This window comes from Thunnus thynnus, chromosome 24, assembly GCF_963924715.1.
Source record: "Thunnus thynnus chromosome 24, fThuThy2.1, whole genome shotgun sequence".
In the NCBI taxonomy this organism is placed as follows: domain Eukaryota; kingdom Metazoa; phylum Chordata; class Actinopteri; order Scombriformes; family Scombridae; genus Thunnus; species Thunnus thynnus.
This window is the reverse complement of record NC_089540.1, coordinates 10,774,546-10,794,474: the sequence shown is the minus strand read 5'-3', so window position 1 is coordinate 10,794,474 and position 19,929 is coordinate 10,774,546. Positions and strand designations below refer to the sequence as shown.

The 19,929-nt window shown below is 39.4% G+C and overlaps 2 protein-coding genes across 2 annotated transcripts in view; one reads left to right on the top strand and one right to left on the bottom strand.

The window, feature by feature from the left end:
• Window positions 1-7: 7 nt before the first annotated feature.
• On the bottom strand, window positions 8-1,454 carry LOC137177507 (OX-2 membrane glycoprotein-like; the record flags this gene model as incomplete). The annotated part of the gene is made up of 3 exons (XM_067583864.1): window positions 1,425-1,454; window positions 446-830; window positions 8-99 (listed from the first exon to the last, which is right to left on the bottom strand). Coding segments are annotated over exons 1-3 (507 nt in total), but the record flags the coding sequence as incomplete, so codon positions are not given.
• Window positions 1,455-9,607: 8,153 nt separating this feature from the next.
• Window positions 9,608-19,929, top strand: part of LOC137176881 (neuronal membrane glycoprotein M6-b-like) — a 42,518-nt gene continuing 32,196 nt past the window's right edge. Inside the window, exon 1 of the mRNA XM_067582893.1 lies at window positions 9,608-10,057. Coding sequence (XP_067438994.1) covers window positions 10,054-10,057 — 4 coding nt within the window. The 5' untranslated portion in view covers window positions 9,608-10,053. The remainder of the gene's footprint in view (window positions 10,058-19,929) is intronic.

The following is a 19,929-nucleotide window of genomic DNA, read 5'->3' as shown; positions in this document are numbered from 1 at the left end:
GAGTTACTGTGGGAGCAGGACGACCTGTGGCCGAGCAGGACACAACTGTCTCTTCCGTAGAGTTTGATTCTCTGATTTGTAGAATGGGTTCATGCAGCTCTGCAAAGACAAAACATTAAATACTGTTTCACATGAATTCATTTCTTACAAAGACATCAGCTTCGACACGATACTTTGTGTCCAGTATGTTAGTTTGTTTGGCCTAGAAAGAATCACCTGCTACTGGTGATGCAGCATCTGTCACTTTCATGCTGTTTCAGTTTTCTGTCAATTGATTAATTGTTGCAGCTCTAAATGAAAATACTGTACATGAACATAAATGCACTTTTTGAATGTTGTGGTGGGGGAATTTTTTTATTTGACATTTCATGGACAAAACGATGAATTGAAAAAATAATCAACAGATTAATCAATAATGAAAATAAGTTTCAGGTCTAGTCCTCACCATAGAGTTGGAGGCAGGTTCTGCCTGTCAGAGAACCATCAGGAAACGTGTTAAACAAACAGAGATAGCAGCCTTCATCCTGCTCCATCACCTTCCTGATAACTATGGAGCAGTTCTGCAGTTCAGCATCTTTAAACTCCACTTTCCCCTGAAAACCAGCATTCACTGTTTGTCCCAATGATTTGTTGTAGGAGGCAAGATTCTTCTTCTTCCCCTCAGGTGAAAGTTTCTGCCATGTGACCTGAAGAACATCTCTAGACTCCATGAGCTGACAGCTGAGATTGACATCTTCTCCTACTGCTGCCATCACAGTCTGCTGTGTTTGTATCACAGCTGTTAGACCTGCATGGAGGAGAAGAAATATGGGGTTTAAACTGTGTGTGAACTTTAGGTTGATGTGAACATTTCAACACAATTTTTGTTATAAATTGATACTTAATTACTCAAATTGATTTATAATGTAATGGTGAAACTCCAACTCAGTGATAAATGATGATTTATTTCAGCAAATATAGTTTTGGTTTTCAAAGTAGGACAGGCTGCAGGTAAAGCACTAAACTTTATTATAGAGACTGAACTGTGATGTTAAAAGTGAAAAAGAGTTTGAGTCACTTTAAGCTTCATGTTAACTCATAAATGTGTTGCTGGTTGGTTGTGGTGAACACAGATGTTGAAAACTACGGTGCTAAATCTGGGTCAATAAGTTTGATCATTTGAAAAACTAAAATTTGAAACTTTAAGTTCAAGTTTTGATCTTCAACTTTGAAAAATACAACAATGTATTCAAACTAAAAAGTGTAGGAAGTGAAAAGCTTTTTCATGTTAAATATAATTTTGATTCAGTTCTGGAAGTCGTTTGAATAAATTGTTTTGAACATGTCTAATATGTTTAAATTAATTTTTCATATTAGGCCACAAGAAGTATGATTCAACACTTTCTATACACCATATTCCAACACGTTCTCACTCCCAACTCTACCGAAGCTCTTTCAGGACCCCGTGGCGTCATTTTTTAACACACTGGGTACCCCTTTAGCATCATTTTTCAACGTGCAGTATCACGGCAGTCACTGTTAAAAAAATAATTATATTTTACGGTGTGACAATGCTGTGGTTGAGGTCTAGTTAGGTTTAGGCACAAAAACCACTTGGTTAGGGTTAGGGAAAAATCATGGGTTAAAATAACAAATAAAATCAAAACGGCAAGGTGGTCTTGAACCATGTTCTGTGCTGACTCTGTGCGATTTCTAACTTTCCCCAACATTACAAGCCATCCACCAGAGAAAGTCAACTTATATAGATGTCATGTGAAGTACGTCACTTCAGAAATGTTGATATGATACGTATTGTTGAAATGTTAATATGCTCCGTATTACAGGTGTTGAAATGTAGATATTCAACGTATTTGTGGTTTGCAGAAATGTACAATGCCAACGTTTTATTCTGGCGACCGGGCTGAAATTTGTCAACTTATTTAGACGTCATCGGTCTCATAGCGTGTATTTCAGATGGTGTAGGAGTTCAACAGAAGTCTATCGGACTAACCTGCATGTTGAAAAATGACACTAAAGGGGTATGCAGTGCATTAAAAAGTGACGCCACGGGGCCCTGACCAAGCTTCTGTATGTGACGAGTTGGGAGTGAGAATGGGCTGCATATTCACATGACTGGCAGTGAAAAAACCTGATGCAGTGCCAAAGTTCCATTTAGCAAGCTGTTTTAGACCGTACTTGGCACTAATTGCAGTATAATGGCGCGAAAACGCACTGAAAGCGTCTGACGCGCGGGTTTTGAAGTACACCTATTGTTTTTAATGGCTGAACACACACCAAAAGCGTTATGAGGCGCATCAAGCTGTCTTGATTCCCCAACTCTGACCTTGTTTTGATTTTTGGAGCCTCAAATGAGGACCCAGCGAACAAATCTGGGAGAGACAGAGACAGCACAGCGGTGGTCGAGCAAGGAGAGTCAGTTGTAGTGAGAACAAAGCCTCAGAATGAGAGAAATAAAACGTTTTATTCTGATTATTGAGGAAGGCCCTCAGCCTTCTTTGTTATACTGTCACTCATGATTCCACGCCCCTCTCCGTTGATGCCACGCCCCCCACACCAGATCAATGCAAAAAGTCTGAAACTCAAAAAATACGATCAAAAAGTGAAAAAATGATCTGAAACCGAAAACCTAAAATTTGAAACTGCAAAAAAATAAGATATGAATCTGAAAATGTAAGTTCTACAACTGAAAAAATAAGACTTCAAATATCAAAAATAAATTTGTAAGTGAAAAATGAAAATAAGCAATTTATTCAAAAGAATTCCAGAACTGAATCAAAATTATATATAAATATGTATTTATATATAATATTATATTTTCCTACACTGAAGGCCTAAACGCACTGGAAGCGTCTGACGCGCGCATTTTAAAGTACACCTATTGTTTTTAATGGCTGAACACGCACTAAAAGCGTTATGAGGCGCGTCAAACTGTCTTGACGCCCCAACTCCGACCTTCTTTCGATTTTGGAGCGTCAAATGAGGACTCAGCGAACAAAGCTGTTTTTTCTGCAGCCGAAAAAGAGAGGGATAGCGCAAAACAGCTGAGCACCGGTGAGAGAGAGAGAGAGAGAGAGAGAGAGATTTGATTTTTAAAATCAACATTTATTAACCACTATGTACACTGTAAAAAAACGTAATACACTACATTAACATACATAATATAATTACATATCAGGTATCAAAGTTACATCAGCACATGTCCAAAGCTCAACTGTCCATCTATTACAGAGCACACAACCCCCCACAACCCCAAATCAGCTGGAAACTCTCCAGGTCATGAGCAGCTCTATAAAAACTTAACTCTACCAGCAGTCTGGACTTCACCATTCTGACAAAAACAGGAACCACATCGCCCCCCCCCCCCCCCCCCCCCTCCCCACTGTTGAGAGAAATATAACGTTAGGCCTATATTCTGATGATTTTACTGCAGTTACGTTTTAAGGCACAAATAAATAACCATCACATACGCTCTGAGTTTCAGTTTCATTTTCTTCCTCTGCATTTCTCCTTTTCATCCATTCATTACATCCAACTAATGCAGCAGTTAATACAAAGAACAAAATTACAAATCTGTGTTGGTTCTGTGGTGTTGGCATTTCAAATCTGATGCTTGCAGTGCACCATAGGAGCGTCAAATGACGCTTTCAGTGCATTTGGGCCTTTATTTTTAGTTTGAATACATTGTTGTGTTTTTTCAAAGTTCAAGATCAAAACTTGAACTTTCAGTTTCAAATTTTAGTTTTTCAATTACAATTTATTTTTTTCAAATTATCAAACTTATTGGCCCAGATTTAGCACCATAGAAAACAGGCAGAAGAACAAGTAACTTTTTTTTGAGACAGATTTATTTATTGTAATAACAATTCGAATAAATTGCAGATGTTGCTTTTTTGTCTTAGGTTGTGTTAGGACGGCTGTGTAGCAGCTGAACTTTAAAGCAGGAGGCCTGAGGCAGAGGTTAGATGCAGACCAACCAGGGGACAGATGCATAATATTCTGTGTATATTCATGACTAAAACTGTGTGTACCCACAAAGCCAGAAATATGCAAGTGCTTTCTTTTCATCAGATCTATAAAGCTGTGCACCAAATTCATTGAAGAACTGGGTGCTCAGATGACAGAACAGCTGTACAGCTCTTCATAGCGTCCATATAGTTAATTAATCACATGGACCCTTTAAACCATCGACAGCACTGATATCTCAAACATATAGTCATAGTTTGCAGCGATCATATCTAAGCCGTCTTTACAAGGTGTGACGCAACTAAGGATAAAATAAAACAAATATTAACAGCAAAATATAATGTCGACTCTTATGTAAATTAAAAGAATGATAACATTAACCATGCATTAATCAATGTTACCTTAATAAATATGCCTTTGATTGGCATTTTATAAATCTCTGTTTGCCTCCTCTGTGTGTTCAGTGTCACTCACCCTTAAACAGCAAACCGGTAAGTATCAGGAGCCGAAACATTTTCCTCTCAGACGTACAAACAACACTGTCAGTTCAGAGCAGAGCAGCCTTTTAAGGGTCTGTAAAAGTAAAAGTAAAACTGGGTGAGAGGGGATTTCTGTGAGCTCAGCTTACAATATAGCTGATAAAACCCCAAATATATATGACAATGGTGTACTGTAAATACATTTGCTGTATTTAGAGGTACTTCCCCTTCACTTGAGTATTTCCATTTTATGGTATGTTATAATTCTACTCCATAAATATTGCAATATTGAAATATTGCACTCTACTATATTCATTTTCAGGTTAAGATTTTATGCACAAAATAGTACTTGTGTACTTTTGTGTAACAAGCTTTGAGAAACTTGAATTATACTATAAAGGCTTTCCAACACTACTGAGTCACCTTCAAATATAATGCAATTTACTACATTTATTAATTGATATCCCAGTCAGGACTTGGAAGAGTTAATATCCCATAATAGGTCCATTTACCACTTTACTTACAGTGATACCACATTGATTTGAGAGATTCCAGCCAATAATTGCAAATCTTACACATTTAAAAAGCTACTTTTGGCACCATATTTCAGTACTGTGGGATAACTTCTACAAAAGAGAAAAACATTGCTGTTTGATATGAACCTTTGCGTTTCTGCCCAAAGATACTTCATCATGGTTCATTTCATTTCAACTTTGGGAGTGTAACATGTTATGCTTGAGAAGGGTGGATTCAGTACTTGATAACCTATGTCCACATACTGCATACCATATCTGTGAATCACAGCAAAGCCTGTAATCCTGAAATTGGAATCAGGATTGAGGGAACATCCTGTGATTTATATCTTCAGGAAATGTGACATAAATGAACATAAGTACATACAATGCTCCTGGAATGTTGTACAATAACGTTCTTTTTTTATCTTCTTTCCTGCATTTTTCACTGGATACATGCCAACAGGAAAGGGCGAAAGAGAAATCATGTGCTATTTGAACCCAGGATGCTGCTCTGGGTGACGCCTGAACCACTTTCACACCTCTTTAGGTTTGTTGTCCTTTATACAATTACTAATCTTATATAGTTAAATCTCTTATGAAATCTTGTTTACTAAACAGTATGGGGGAAAGTTGAGTAATAATTCCTCTTAAGTTTCATGTTAGGAAAGAACTCAAGAAAATTAAGAGATAAAATTAAAAAGATGATTTGACTACACTACTATGAATAATCAGGTCATAATTAAACTTAAAAAGCACATTTACAATGTAAAATTATCATTTGAAAATGTAAAGTGATGATGAAAAAAGTGAAATTTAAAATGCAAAAGCTTAAACAGAAATGTTCAAACTGAAAGCTTAAATTGTAAAGATGAAATTTAAAATAGCAATGAAATAAGAAAAACATCAAATATGAAACTCAAAATGGGAAATGGAAAAGCTTAAATTGAAATACTTAAATTCAAAGTTTAAATAGAAAAAACTTTTTTTTGCTTAGAAAAACTTAATTTTTTTCTTTTCCATTTTCTATAGGCATTTGACATTTGGCTTTTCAAGCCGTATGTAAATGAGGAGGCGTGGCCCAAAGGCTGAAGCAAGCGTTTGAAACGGATGGAGCCCAGAGTCACCTTATGGACAGCAGGGGGAGCTGACTGCTAAAGAGCACACTGCAATGAAAATGGAGAAAACGGAGCAAGTAGAATGAGCAGGGTCGGAGGGCCATGGCTTGACTTGAAGAAAGTGTTCTAATATTTCTCTCCATGTGGCCTCATGCACAAAGTCACCGGTGAAAGGAGCGTTAACAACTCCACCACAATTCCCTATCGGTCTGACAGCAAGAGAGTAGTGGACAGTGCAGCAGGAAAGAGGCTAACATTAGCAACTAGCTATGTTAGCTGTTATTTGCTGGCATGCATGACTAATGCTACATTGATACCATGGCCACTTGCAAACAAAAAAAAATTGTCTTCCTGCACGAGTCAGTCAGAAGACGCTGGCTAACAGCAAAAATTAGCTGATTGGGCTAACATAACTTAACCGGCTTAAGCAGACAGACATTTAATTTACTCATGGATATCATAGACTGTAAAAAAAAAAAATATGGAGGTCGTCACTGTAACATCACCCATTGCTTTGTGGACTGCTGTTTTGAAGCCTTGAGTTTAGTGATTTGACCATCTCCATCTTTGATTTTTGGAGCCAGAAGTGACCATATTTGGACGAGAGGGTGGAGCTGACCATAACGCTAGCTGCTAGCTTGGTTAGCATGGTGCATTTACAGTCTATGGTTAACTGTGATTATGCTAATGCTCATGCTAATATCTGTTTTTCACCAGCGAAAAACAAGCCTAAAACCAATAAAACAAAATGTACTTTAAAAAAAAACAAAACTGAACATCCAATCCTTAGAGGGTCTTTTAGTACAATCAAACGCTGAACAAGACTTTTCTAAGTGACCAAAATTTTAAAATTAATTCCTCCTGATTTAGAAAAGCTTGCACATTTTGCAGGGATCTGATGTCTGGCTGATGGCCAGGCCCTCTCTGAGACTCGCCAGCGTCTTAATGGCTTCCAGGAGCTCATCGTTGAACTTAGTGCAGCTCTCCAGCACCTCCTGCAGCTTCTTCACTTTTGATCAGCTCATCAATCCACCATCTTCGACCCAGCCTGACCTACTCTCTACTATAAAATACAAGGAATTTGCAACATTTTTCAACAGCAAAATCACCGCCATCAGAAAACAAATGAGTTCTTTGAGTTTTGGCAAAGAAGATGTTTTACCTACTCACAAGAACAGGACTTGTGATATGTCACACTTTGCTCCTGTGGACTCCACAGCTGAAGCTCAAGTCCTCCACCTGCTGTCTCGAACCACTTCCTACAACCTTTTTTAAAACTTAACTGTTTAAATACGGAGATACTACAAATTGCCAAATGCTCCCTCCAGTTTTTCCCCAAGTGATCTTAAATCTGCTGTCATAAAACCATAACCAAAAAAGAACAATCTAGATCCCTAAAACATGAGTCACTACAGACCAATCTCAAATCTCCCGTTTCTCAGTAAGATCCTTGAAAAAATTGTGTATAATCAACTGAATAGCTACTGAATGACAAATGACCTGTTTGATGTTTTTAAGTGTGGTTTTAGATCCCACCACAGCATAAAAACTGCCCTTGTTAAAGTTGTAAATGATCTCCACATAAACACGAACTCTGGTAAAGTCTCAATCTTCGTACGCTTAGATCTCAGTGCCGCTGTCAATCATGGGATTCTGCTAGACAGACTACAAAACTGGATGGGATTGTCCGGATCTGTTCTAAATTAAAGATAGTAACTATCAAAGGATATCAGGGGTGTATTCCAGAAAGCAGGTTCAACAAACTCTGAGTCCAACCCTGAACTCTGAGTTGATGAACCCCGAGATGGGAAACTCAGAGTTTTTGGTTTCAGAACAGCTGATCAGAGTCAGTTCAATCAGCTCTGAGTATGTTCACTCTGAGTTAAGTGTGTAAGTGGTGAATGAAAAAAGTTATAATCAATGGAGCTCCGATACTACAAGTCACCATGGCAACAGGTAAATAAAAGGCTGTGCCTCCATTTTAATCCAGTGGATGTCGAGATAGACCCCATCTAACCCTGCCAAGTGAGGTTGGTGCACATGAACAGATTTTTATTTTAGGGAAAGTGAAAAATCTAAAGAGTTTATCAAGTATTTAACACAAAACAGTAAACATTTATATACAGAATTTCTGTCCCATTGTATCTTTTGATGATGCATTACCCTCTATTGTCCTCCTCACATCCACATCCTGTTGTTGATTTTAATTTTTGGATTTGGAGGTGTCAGTTTGACAGTTGCCTTTGGTTTATTAAGCCAGTAAACAATTCTGCCCCCATAATTCTTCCTACAGGCACCTAAAATATGTGTGTATCACTCACTAGTCAGTTTATGTGAACTGTATTCAGTCAGTATCCATCTCAGATCCTTTACATGAGTAAAAGTACAAAAATACTAGTAAAACAGTGAAAAGCAAGTAACATTCCTGCATTCAAAATCCTACTGAAGTAAAAACAAACGTATCATCAGCAAGTATATACAAAAGTGAAAGTACATTTAGTGAAAAAAGGCCCAGAAATTATAAGCAGCAGCCCTATGATAGTCTGCTATGATATCACAGCTGCAGAGTTCTGTGGGAGTTTTTCTGGTGGGAAGATGCACAAGCCCCGTGGACCCAGATTGGACTCTGTCTAATTAATCTTGTGTGGAATTTATTTACGTTCATATGAGTCCATGATAACGTAAGTGCTGAATAATTATTCCCCTTTCATAGTTTGGTTGGTGAACTGTAGCTCTGTAATACATGGCAAAATTTGCTGGCCTTTGGTATTCAGTTAAATTGAGTAATTTACTTAATTTGTTCAATTATGAATATGTGTCATTTTAACTCCAAGTATGTGAAGCCTACTTATTGTAAATATATTCCCCAAACTATGTGCCTTCATTTTCTATTCAACAACCTTCCTCTATTTCAGATTTACTATACTAAAGTGCAATTTTGAAGTACTTTACTTGAGTATTTCCATTTGATGCTACTTTATACTTCTACTCCACTACATTTCAGAGGGAAATATTATACTTTCTACTTCTACTACATTTATTTGACAGCTTGAGTTACTTTTCAGGATTTGACTATTGGATAAATAGTATAAAGTATACTAAAGTAAAGTATAAAGTAGGTTAGCCTAAAATGGATATACTCAAGTAAAGTGCATGAAAATTGTATTTGAGTTTAGTTCTTAAGTAAATGTGCTTTCTACCAGTTTCACCGATTGAGCCTGATTAACTCAATTTATCACAGGTGTGCTAATGCAAATTACAGGCGTTGAAAACAAACTGTATCACTGTAATTAGTTAAAAATATCACGTGATAATTGAATAAATAAACAAACAAATAAATAATAGTGATCCACAGTTTGGTAAATATTGACATTTTCGCATTTTAACACTTTCCTTTTGAACCAATACAGACACTTGTTGCAGTGACCCCTTTGCCTGTCAAAAAAGGCCACAACGATTGCTGATTGATTTGTTTTGATGCGTACAAAAATGATGAAATGTCCACTGTTTCCAATACAAAGGCTATTTATTACTTATAATACAGTCCGTGGGTTTCCAGAAACAGAGTACATCCACTTTCTCTATAGTAAGTCAATTCCCCATAGACAAAAGAAACGTAACATTAATTTACAATCATTGCCACACGGTCAAAAACGGTTCGCTTCTCTCTAGTCAACAACACCTGTGCCATGTAACCCCTCGATTATATTAACCTCTGCCTAGTTGACAGCGGCACTACTCCCCCAAGTGGCGGGAAGTTTAACAAACAAAACTTCAACAAAAATGGCTCTTACACTTGCATTGGGGTGATCCGTATCTAGCCCCGGCCGTGACGTCACCGCGCACCCTCCACCCCCCTGGTTCCAAAACGGGACGTCCAGTTGTTTTCATGCTGCCCCCCTTTCATACAACCTGTAACCATCATCTGTGAGCTTTGCCACACATTGTGTCTCAGGGACAGTTTCCACGAGAGTTAAAAACATGGGTACGTGGACTATTTTCTACATTTGTGTCTGTTGCTTTAGTTTGCATGAAATCGACTCACTTTTTAAATTCGTCTTGTGAGTTTCTTTTCATCTGGATGCTGTTTTTGCTGCAGGAACATTTGCTGGTTGCGTGCGCTCTGCGTGACGCGCGGTGTGGTTGGGTTTAATTTGCATCTTTGATAATCAGTTTAAAGTCTCAAACGTACTTCAGTCTGTTCACTTTCACCGCTTCACTCTGAATTTCCTGCATTTTTTTTAATCACTTCGTTTCAGTATTACACTTTGGAAGATCTCATCTCCAAACCATTTGGGACAGTTTTAGATTTGCGCCATTCAAATAAGCTCATGCACGATTATCTGCCGCTATATGTGTGTGTGAGTGCCTCCACATTCTTTCTTTCTTTCTTTCTCCGCGCGCGCGTGTGTGTTTGTGTGCGTGCGTGCGTGCGTGCGTGTGTGTGTGTGTGTGTGTTGCATGCCACTGAACAGACCAGGGTTTAAAGCTTTAAAAGATTAAGACAGGACCAAAGTCTCTTGACAAAGCAATAAAGATTTTACCATTTGGTCTTTTTTTCTTCTTTTTCTTTCTTCTTTCCTCTTTCAAAATATGCACCATTCATTCTCCTTCTCTCCCAAGATGTTATACCTTTAGTAACTTTTACCTGAATATCAAAGGCATTTCAGCCTCAGTAAAGCAGAGTCATGGTCAGTCATTTTTACGAAATCATCAAGCGCGCACACCTCTCATGTGCAGGGTAAAATGTGAGATTGCCTGACTGTACATTCGACGTGAGACGTTCACCTCATCCTCCTCACGACAACTCCTCATGTGAGAGAGTGGATGTTGATTGGATTAAGAGGATTATACAGGCTGGACAAGCTTCAAAACACGGAAGACAGTTACTGTTGTTGAGTAGAGGTGGACATGTGCTGCGAGACGTGAAGGGTTTTGTACATTTGTTTGCTGAAATTTGCCAATATGCACTTTAAAAACAACTTGCCTCATTCAAACACACCTATTTTGAAGGTAAAATACCCATAATATATATTATGTCAGCAATAATTTGATCAAAATGAGGTATTTTTTAAACATACAGTAGATTTGGTTTATCTATTGTATGGATGTGTGTTCAGCTGAATGACACCTACAAGCCTCTTCCAACAGTAAAAAGGAGAACGATAACAGACAAGTGAAAGGGAAAGGACATAAAAACAAGGTTATACTCAATGTTTAGTATACAGTATTAATTCATGGGTGCATAGATAGATGTTGATATTAATAACAACAGTTCCTCAAGCATGAAAAGCCAAGAAGAAAAGGTCAAACCACAGTCTGGACTTCAGTTTCACTGCAAAAAACTGCAAATACAAGTCTGTTATGCTTAATGTTCAAAAGGTAAAGTGACACTAAATCAAAATGAAACAAGCTAAACTTTTCTACCAGTTGAAATCATAGAAAACAATCTGTAGATGCGATCACACCACTGGTTTCCACTTTGTTCGGGAAGAAGTAATCAGGCCAGAATATCTTGGCAGACGTGCAGCATTGTTTCCGTTTTACTGGAGGCTGACCTGAAACCAGTAGCATTCAGTTTGATCTCATTAGGACGTTGAGCCAAAGCTACCAACCTTTTTTTTTTTCCAGCAAGCATTTCTATGTCTATCCATGAGTTCTCTCCCTGCCCTCCTCCTCTAGATCTCTCTCTCTCTCTCTTTCTTTGTCTGTCTGGGGTTCTCCCATTCATAACATCTGTTTCCAATAAGGCAGCAGGGCTGTTTATCGCCTTCAGGCCGGTGAGAAGTTGAGAACAGACAGGATGTAGCCAAGTGACATGATTTACTGCGATGGGGATCGGGAGCCATTTTTCTGCAGGAAGCTGCTGTAAACTTCTTTTCTTTCAGCTCCCCCCCTGTTTTATTATCCCTCCCCCTGAAAAATACTACTTGGGTCTCATCATCGTCAGCATCATGATCCTTGTCTTTCATCTGCTCCTCTCATCATCTCCCTGCTCATTGTCTTCATCATTACTCTCTCCCCTATCCTCCTCCTCCTCCTCCTCCTCCTCCTCCCCCCAGCCCAGCGCGTCCTCCTTCGTGAATTCGCTCTTTGTGCTCTCTGTGCTGCAGTTCGTCTCCGCTCAGGCTGTATGTGAACACTCATATCCTCTCGCATCCTCTCCTGTGGTTTTGCGATGCACTGATCTGCAGAATGGATACTGAGTGTAACAGCCGCCAAGCAGGCAGACTTCAAAGGCTGCAGATTTTAAAGAATTGGTTTATTCTTAAGGAATAAATGATCACTGAGCTGGAGGGAGAAAAAAAAAAGGAGCAAGTGGAACGATCCACTGACCTGATTAGCATACCAACACTTAAATTACAGCAGTACTGTTATAATAACAGTCTGGGAATAGCTGAACACAAGCTATAATTACTGTGTTTTCATCAATGTGTTGAGTTTGCAAGTTTATGAAAGCTTTTATTTTTAGACTGAAGATGCTGAAACCCAAATTCTTCAAAAGCATTTCTTCTTTAAATCTTATATTTGACCTTTAATGCTTGTCACATACATAAGAAAACTGTACAAGTGAATTACTTTCCCATATTTATGTTGTGCTTATATATGATGCTGTATATCTACTTTACAATATGTGAAATAACACACAAGATAAAATACATGGAAATCAAAACCCTCAAAGTTCTCGAGCTCAAAACTTTTGATTTCAGTGTTAATAAATGGAAAATGAAGGCGCTGATATGACAGTTGGTTATCCACTGAGAGAGCTGATATGACTCTGGGGCAGCTTTATCCAAACTATCTGAAAGTGATAAATTAAATCTGAAGGTTGTGGATTTAACACCGGCATAACTGTTGATCTTTACACCACAAGGGTGAAATTAAGACTGGGAGTAGGAAACAGTGCTAATTTTGTGCAGGCCATCAGCAAATAAGGATACAGGAGACAGAAAACAGAACATTAATTGGCAGCTATCTTGATTTGAAATATCATTTTAGTTATTTTTTTAATCTAAAATGCCAAAAACTTGCTGGTTTCAGCTTCAGGATTTAATGCTTTCCTTTGTCATACATGATAATAAGCTGAATATCTTGTGAAACAATATATGAAAATGTGACCTTTGACTACAAAATTTTAACAGGTGTTTACTGTTTCCTGTTTTCTGTCATTTTATAGACACCGATCAGCTGATTAATCAATAAAATGATTCGCAGATTCATCAATAATGAAAATAATCATTAGTTGGAGCCCCACTCAGGAATGTACGTCGTTTCATTCAACAAAGAACTGTTGAAGGGAAAATAAGTCCAGCCTTTAGTGAACAAGCTCATTAGTTTTGTAGCCAATAGGACAATAGTTCAGACAGTTCATTCATGAAATGTATTTGTGCTCTTGTGACTCGTCTCATAATTATCTGCAAACTATTCCTCTTTTGTTAAGCAGTTTATACTCCAGCAGAGAAGGGTTAAATAAGCTGCAACAGAGCTAATAAGCTACAACAGCTAACTCCATTGTGGATTATCTGGCTTTCTGTTCCCCGGAAGGTCATCATGTCAAGCGAGCTTGTTGTTTGTCAATGGGCTTTGGGAGAATGTACTTCTCCCCGATGAGCAAATCTGCTGCTTGCAGTGATTTCATTTGAATGAATTGAATTTGCTGTGAATTTTTGCCATATAAAATGCTGGCATGACCGGGTGTTTAAGTTTCACAACAGAAAATCTGGCAAGGAACTGTGGAATAGGGGCAGGTACACGTATATTTATAGGCTACTGAGGGGTTGATGATTGACAGCAGGTGTGCAGGTGGGTTGCTGATCAGGTGATAACGAGAGGACAACTACTTGGCAGGAAGGCAATAGCAGAGACTGGACTGACAAATAACAGAAGTTAAAGGTGCAGAGAAGAATTATGAAATAGCTGTCAACATGACAGATAAGAGCAGGTGACTGATTCATCACACTGGCCTGGTTTAGAGTGTTTTCAGCCGTGGTTTTCTGAGCTAAAGAAGATTTCCAACATGAATCATCCCTTATAGCAATTTAGAGAATGTCATCTTCGCTTTCATCTAGTGTCACTTCAACGGGCATCATTCTCTGAGTCAAAAAATGTCTCTCAGCTCCAACTTCTCCAGCATCTGTGTTTCATCTCCCTGAATTGATTTTATGGTTTTACTGATCACTTTTAGGGCACGATGGATCTAGCACCAAACTATATATCACAAACACTTACCCCTTGATGTTCAGGTAGTTTACTTTTGGCAAAACTGAGATGTTATTTTGCATCAATACAATTTTGCTGCTGAGTGTTTTTTACCTTCTGCATGTTGGTTTTTATTTATGTTTAGAAAAGTGATCTTTACTTGCAACATCACATCTTTGTATTTCACTATTTTGCAGTCAATCTTGCCCTGACTGAGGCCTGCCGGAGACAAAAAAAAGCAAAACATTGCCTCTTTTTCAGTATTTGAATCCTGCATCTATACTCTTTCTATACACACCCACCTCCCACCCCTCATATCTGCTTTTATATTTAGGCTATAATCTTTTTCTTGTTCTACATGTTGAGCATTTTTAGCTCAGCCCGACGGCTACTCGGATGTGTCGGAATCGTTCGTCGTCGAGAGGACCTGTTGCCATGGCAACGCAGAGATGCACAAAGCTCCGAGGCGGGCGTCACCTCAGATCCCGGCACATGCGAACACTCATACATCTGATCACACGAGCCCACGCAGTCAGAAAATAGACAAAATATAAAAATAAAAATGACCGACAGACAGCAGGGGATTGACATTCTGCCTCACCTCCCCTGCTGCTCTCCCACTTCTGCATTGATGATGATGATGATGATGATGAAGATGATGAGCCCACCCAGCTTTGCATTTCCTCCTTGTGGTGACTCATGGCATGCTTGCATACTGTAGATGGAAGCAGCTCTTTTCCAACATTGCTGTCGGCGTGTGCTGCGCTACAGTACAGTAGGTCACAGGTGCAGCAGCTCCTGAGTCACATGACTCATAGAGGTCACATGATGCGAGAAGGCAGTCTAAGAGGGGGTGGAGTGATATATACTTATATGCGTGTGTGTGTGTGTGTGTTTGGCATTTGAACGGGGTGTGTGTGCAGTTGTTGGGATGACAACGTAACAACATGTGGTGCAGACTGTTGACCAAATCTGGGCCAGCGGGATTAGCAGCTCGTCGGATAAATTGCTGGACGGAGGGGGCAGTGGGGGGATGGGTGTGTGAACGTGTGTGTGTGTGTGTGTGTGTGTGTGTGAGTGTGGAGGTGTGTGTAGGTTAAGCCATCCGTACCGACAGGAGTCAGATATTGTAAATAAGGTGAGATATCAAAGATGCACCCACACTTTGATTTGATCCCTGCTTGCAGCTCTCATAGAGGCAGGGTGTTCAGTCAGGCATTTTTGTGCGTGTGTGTGTGTGTGTGTGTGTGTGTGTGTGTGTGTGTGTGTGTGTGTGTGTGAAGAAGACAGAGGTAGAGGCCGAAACATTGTCACCAAAATCATTACACATTAAAGCAAAACTTTTCAATGGCATGCAAATTCAGCGAGCACACAGAAGTGCAGGTGTTTCAGGCCGTACAGATGATGACGAAGCATGATGGGATTAGTTTGCATGAATTTGCATTAAAGTTGCCTGTTTGCCTTCATCCTGGTTCAACTGTGGGTTACAGAAAGAGATAGTGAAAGGAGAGAGACTCTTCTGCCAAACAAACCCCATTCAGCATCTTTTTTATTTTGAGAATGTGCCTTTAAAACTCCTGAACACAATAAGACTGAGCTGAATAAACTTTAAATAAAAGTGCTTGTAGTTATGATATCTTTAGGTTGTGTGTGTGTGTGTGTGTGTGTGTGTGTTTTTGAGATGGATTAACCTCAGCATCCGACGGTTCCGTTCAGGGATGAGAGGGAAGCGTCTCCTTGGCGACCGACGGCTGAGGGCGGGGTGGGGGCGAAACTGGGTCATCATCACCACCACAGATTAAGGGCCCGGATCTGGATGCACACACACACACACACACACACACACACACACACACACACACAAACCACTGAACACACACATACACACATATAGACGCACAAACACATACATATTCTTTCGTACACACATAGCAGTGAAATCAGAGGAATCCTCTCAGGTGAGCAACGAGATAATGCGAGGTGCACCACTCTGTGCCAAAGGTTTCCCTTTTAGAGGAAGCCAGAAGCCCATTAAAATGGCAAGGATTAGACTAAAGCGACAGCGGGAGGCTCATAAAGCCGACGCTGAGACACTGCCTGCTTCTGTATGTGTGTGTGTGTGTGAGTGAGTGTGTCTTTGTATGTTTATATTTACTCAAGTGATGGCCTGTTTCCAGCATCACTGATAAAACACTTCTATTTGACTAATGGAGGCAGATAAATCAATAGCCAAACAGACAGAAACATAAAGGGTGAGGCATGATCAACAAGAAGGCTTGGACGTCTAATTTGTCGCTCGCGGGAGAAAGTTGGCCTCGTTTTATGACTCCAAGAAGAAAAATGTACAAAATCATGAATGTGTTTTCAACTTCTTTATTTCAAGACAGCTAAAAGAACCTTTGTAGACATAAACAGACTTCTTTTATAGTGATGACAGGATGATAAGTGGGACATTGAACTATGTTCAGCTTTGACTTCCCTAAAATACTTGGATAAAATTTCCATCTGCTGCAGTAAAACTATTAAACATAACTGACAAAATTGTGCAGGCGGCTGCAAAAAACATCCAACCTGATTGCAATTTTAGCTCTCCAAGTCCCTTGTTTCTGAAGCATCCCCTTCTCGACGCCCTAGAACCATGCATTAGACGGAGACAGATACGAATAGCTCTGAGCGTCGCAGCAGTGATTTCCCAAGGCATGGTAAAACAGATACTGTAGGTCATGACAAGGTCAACATCAGGGATCAGAGCTCAATGCCTAACAGTCAGTGTCAGCACTCGACAAAAGAGATGCATAAAATGGTCTTGAGCAGCGTGTCAGGAAGGCAGTTAAAAGGTCAATACGATGCCTGTGGTGGGGCTGAGTGTCACACAGGAGACAAAGGAGCAGAATAAAGAAGCAACAACCAGTGTTTAAACTACTTTACTGCTCTCTTATGCTGTGTATCCCTTTTGTTTTTTGGGAGCTTCCACCTCTCTAGGAATTGATGCATCTTTGTTAATCCATTGATTGGATGGCTGGGTTTAATAAAAATGTAATATTAACTGACACTAATTAAAACTCTGAGGCATGCATTGATGAATTCTAGCACTGGGAACCTCCATTTAACAGCTGGCCAATCACAGCATATTGTCCATATTGGAAAGTTACAACCCCTCATAATCTGACATCAGAAAGGTGTGGGGGGAGACGGTTTCCAAAGCAATTCCATTGGAGTATACTGGCCAAAAAGCCTCAAAGCATACTTTGAGCTAAATGCTAACATGCTGAGGTTTAACATTTACCATACTAACAATCTTAGTTTACCACGCCAACATATGCTAATTAGCACTAAACAAAGAACAGCCGAGGCTGATGGAAATGTCATAAGTTTTGCTCTTATATAGTCATAAATCAAAGTGTTAAACAAATAGAAATTTTGACCTGATGATGGAGCGAGAAGAAAAATCAGGGAATTACCAAAGTAATTACGATTCATCCCGAGGGGGAAATGAATGTGTGTACCAAATTTAATGGCAATCCATCCAACAGTAGTTGAGAAATTTCACTCAGCACCACAAATATGATCTTCAAGGTGGAAAGAAAAGTCTAAATAGGATACATCATCTGAGGACTATGAATGTCTGTACAAAATTTCATGGCACTCAATACAATAATTGTTGAGATATTTCAAGCTCGACCAAAGTGGTGGACCAACCAACCAATATTTCCATCCCTTGTCACTAGCATGGTTAAAAATAAAGCTTGTTAGCCTGATAGAGACACAGTCCTCACTGCTGCACCACCACCAGTCTGATTTTGACCAGACTCAGAAAACACAATGCATCTTGTTGCTGATTGTTCCCATTCACAAGGGACAACTTATTTATTTACAACCTATTTTAACTGTCCTCAAGATTATTCTCCCTCTAATGTTGTCAGACAGCAGCACAGAAAGCCTGAGAAATCAGCAACAAGAGGAACACATTGGCTGCGTGTCAACAGCTGTAGCCTCGAGCTGCGCTGTCACAGGAGAAGAAAGCATTTCGCTGATGGTGCATTGATAAGATTTCTTTCAGTCAGCCTCTCTTCATGGCTATCTTATTAATTTGGTTTTCTGGCTCTTGGTGGGTTCAGGCTGCTACGAGGCCACATGAGAAGTTTTCGCGGAACTGATAGCATCGCTAAAAAGATCTGAATCAGTGTAGCTTACCAGCTGTGTTACACGTCTCCATGGCAACAACAGAGGATGTATCATTCTGAAAGCAGCCTGCTCTGATGTTGAGGATGTCACTATCTCGAGAGTCGGCTTTCTTTTAAACAGAAGTTTGAAATAAATTTGAAGCCAATTACACTGTTTATTACAGAGGTGTCCAGAGACAGACTGTTCTTCTTCTTTTGCTTCTTCTTCTTCTTCTTCTTCTTCTTCTTCTCTCCCATTAACTCCACATCTGATGACATGAAGGAGCTGCAATGTCCTCATTACTTTGGGACGACCCCATTTGGGCTCCACTTTCTCGACTCTATCTCACTGTAATGAAGGGAGACAGGCATTCGACAGGCACTCATGGCGCTCCCTTTAATGGACGCCAAGAGTTTTAAGCGGAGGCAGATAAGAAAGTTTCTGCAGCCGAGCAGGAGTACAGCCCTCATTGAGCTCCTTCTGAAGCGTAAAATTGGCCAAGATGACACATGATTCAGCAGAGTCAATCAGTGCAATGTCAGCTCTGAACATAAGGCTTCAAAACGCAACATTTATCTGGCGTTTACACACATGCACACAAACAAAACTCAGTTTAAGGTTCATATAGTCGGCCGTGTTCATGGATTTATCTTTGGTGAACTGCCTCTGTCCTTTGTCTGGTCTCAACCTCGCTCTATTGTTACTCATTTCTGGATAATAGACTCCACACAGGCGTAGTCATATGTCTGAAGGGGATTATATATGAGTCCACACCCCCCAAACACACACACAAACATACACACACAAGGTAGCTGCACAAAGCTAAATCATTCTCTCTTTATCCAATCAATTGTATAGATTAGAAACGCTGAACTTTTTCATCAGTGATCCGACCTTTGTCTTGTGCAAATGGAACAAGTTTATGACGAAGGGAGAGAATGATGAGTTTTTCCTGATCACTTCATAAGTACAAATCCCACCTCAGTAGGACAGTGGAGCTGAAGTTTGCAGTGGATCTTTGGCCATTGGTTTACTTAAGAGAAGGGAACAGAAAACAAGAAAAAACATGGAAGAACATATTAAATATGTTTGTTTGTTTTTGGATAATTAATTGTACATGAGTTAGATAATTATGGAGGTTAATATATTAATGACAAAAAACCAAAATTGATCAAATTTAACAGTTTTGTGCTTGAGGGAGACAGAGGATTTCTCTATGTAAGTGATTTTTATATTATTCTTGGACTTCTACTCCAAGAAGTCTTCTTGGTGATAGTTAAAGATCCTTTCCAGACATGTTTTAAGATGTATATAAAATACATGTGCACTGGAGGCTTCAATTTTCTACATCACACTTGCAAAGTTGTGGTGATAGTTGGATGTGGCACTTCAGTACATAGAATAAGTTACTTCAGTGGACAAGGCCTGGTTGCAAACAGGTACTGTAAGTGTGTCTTATGAATAGTGTGCACACTGATTTATTAAAAACGCATT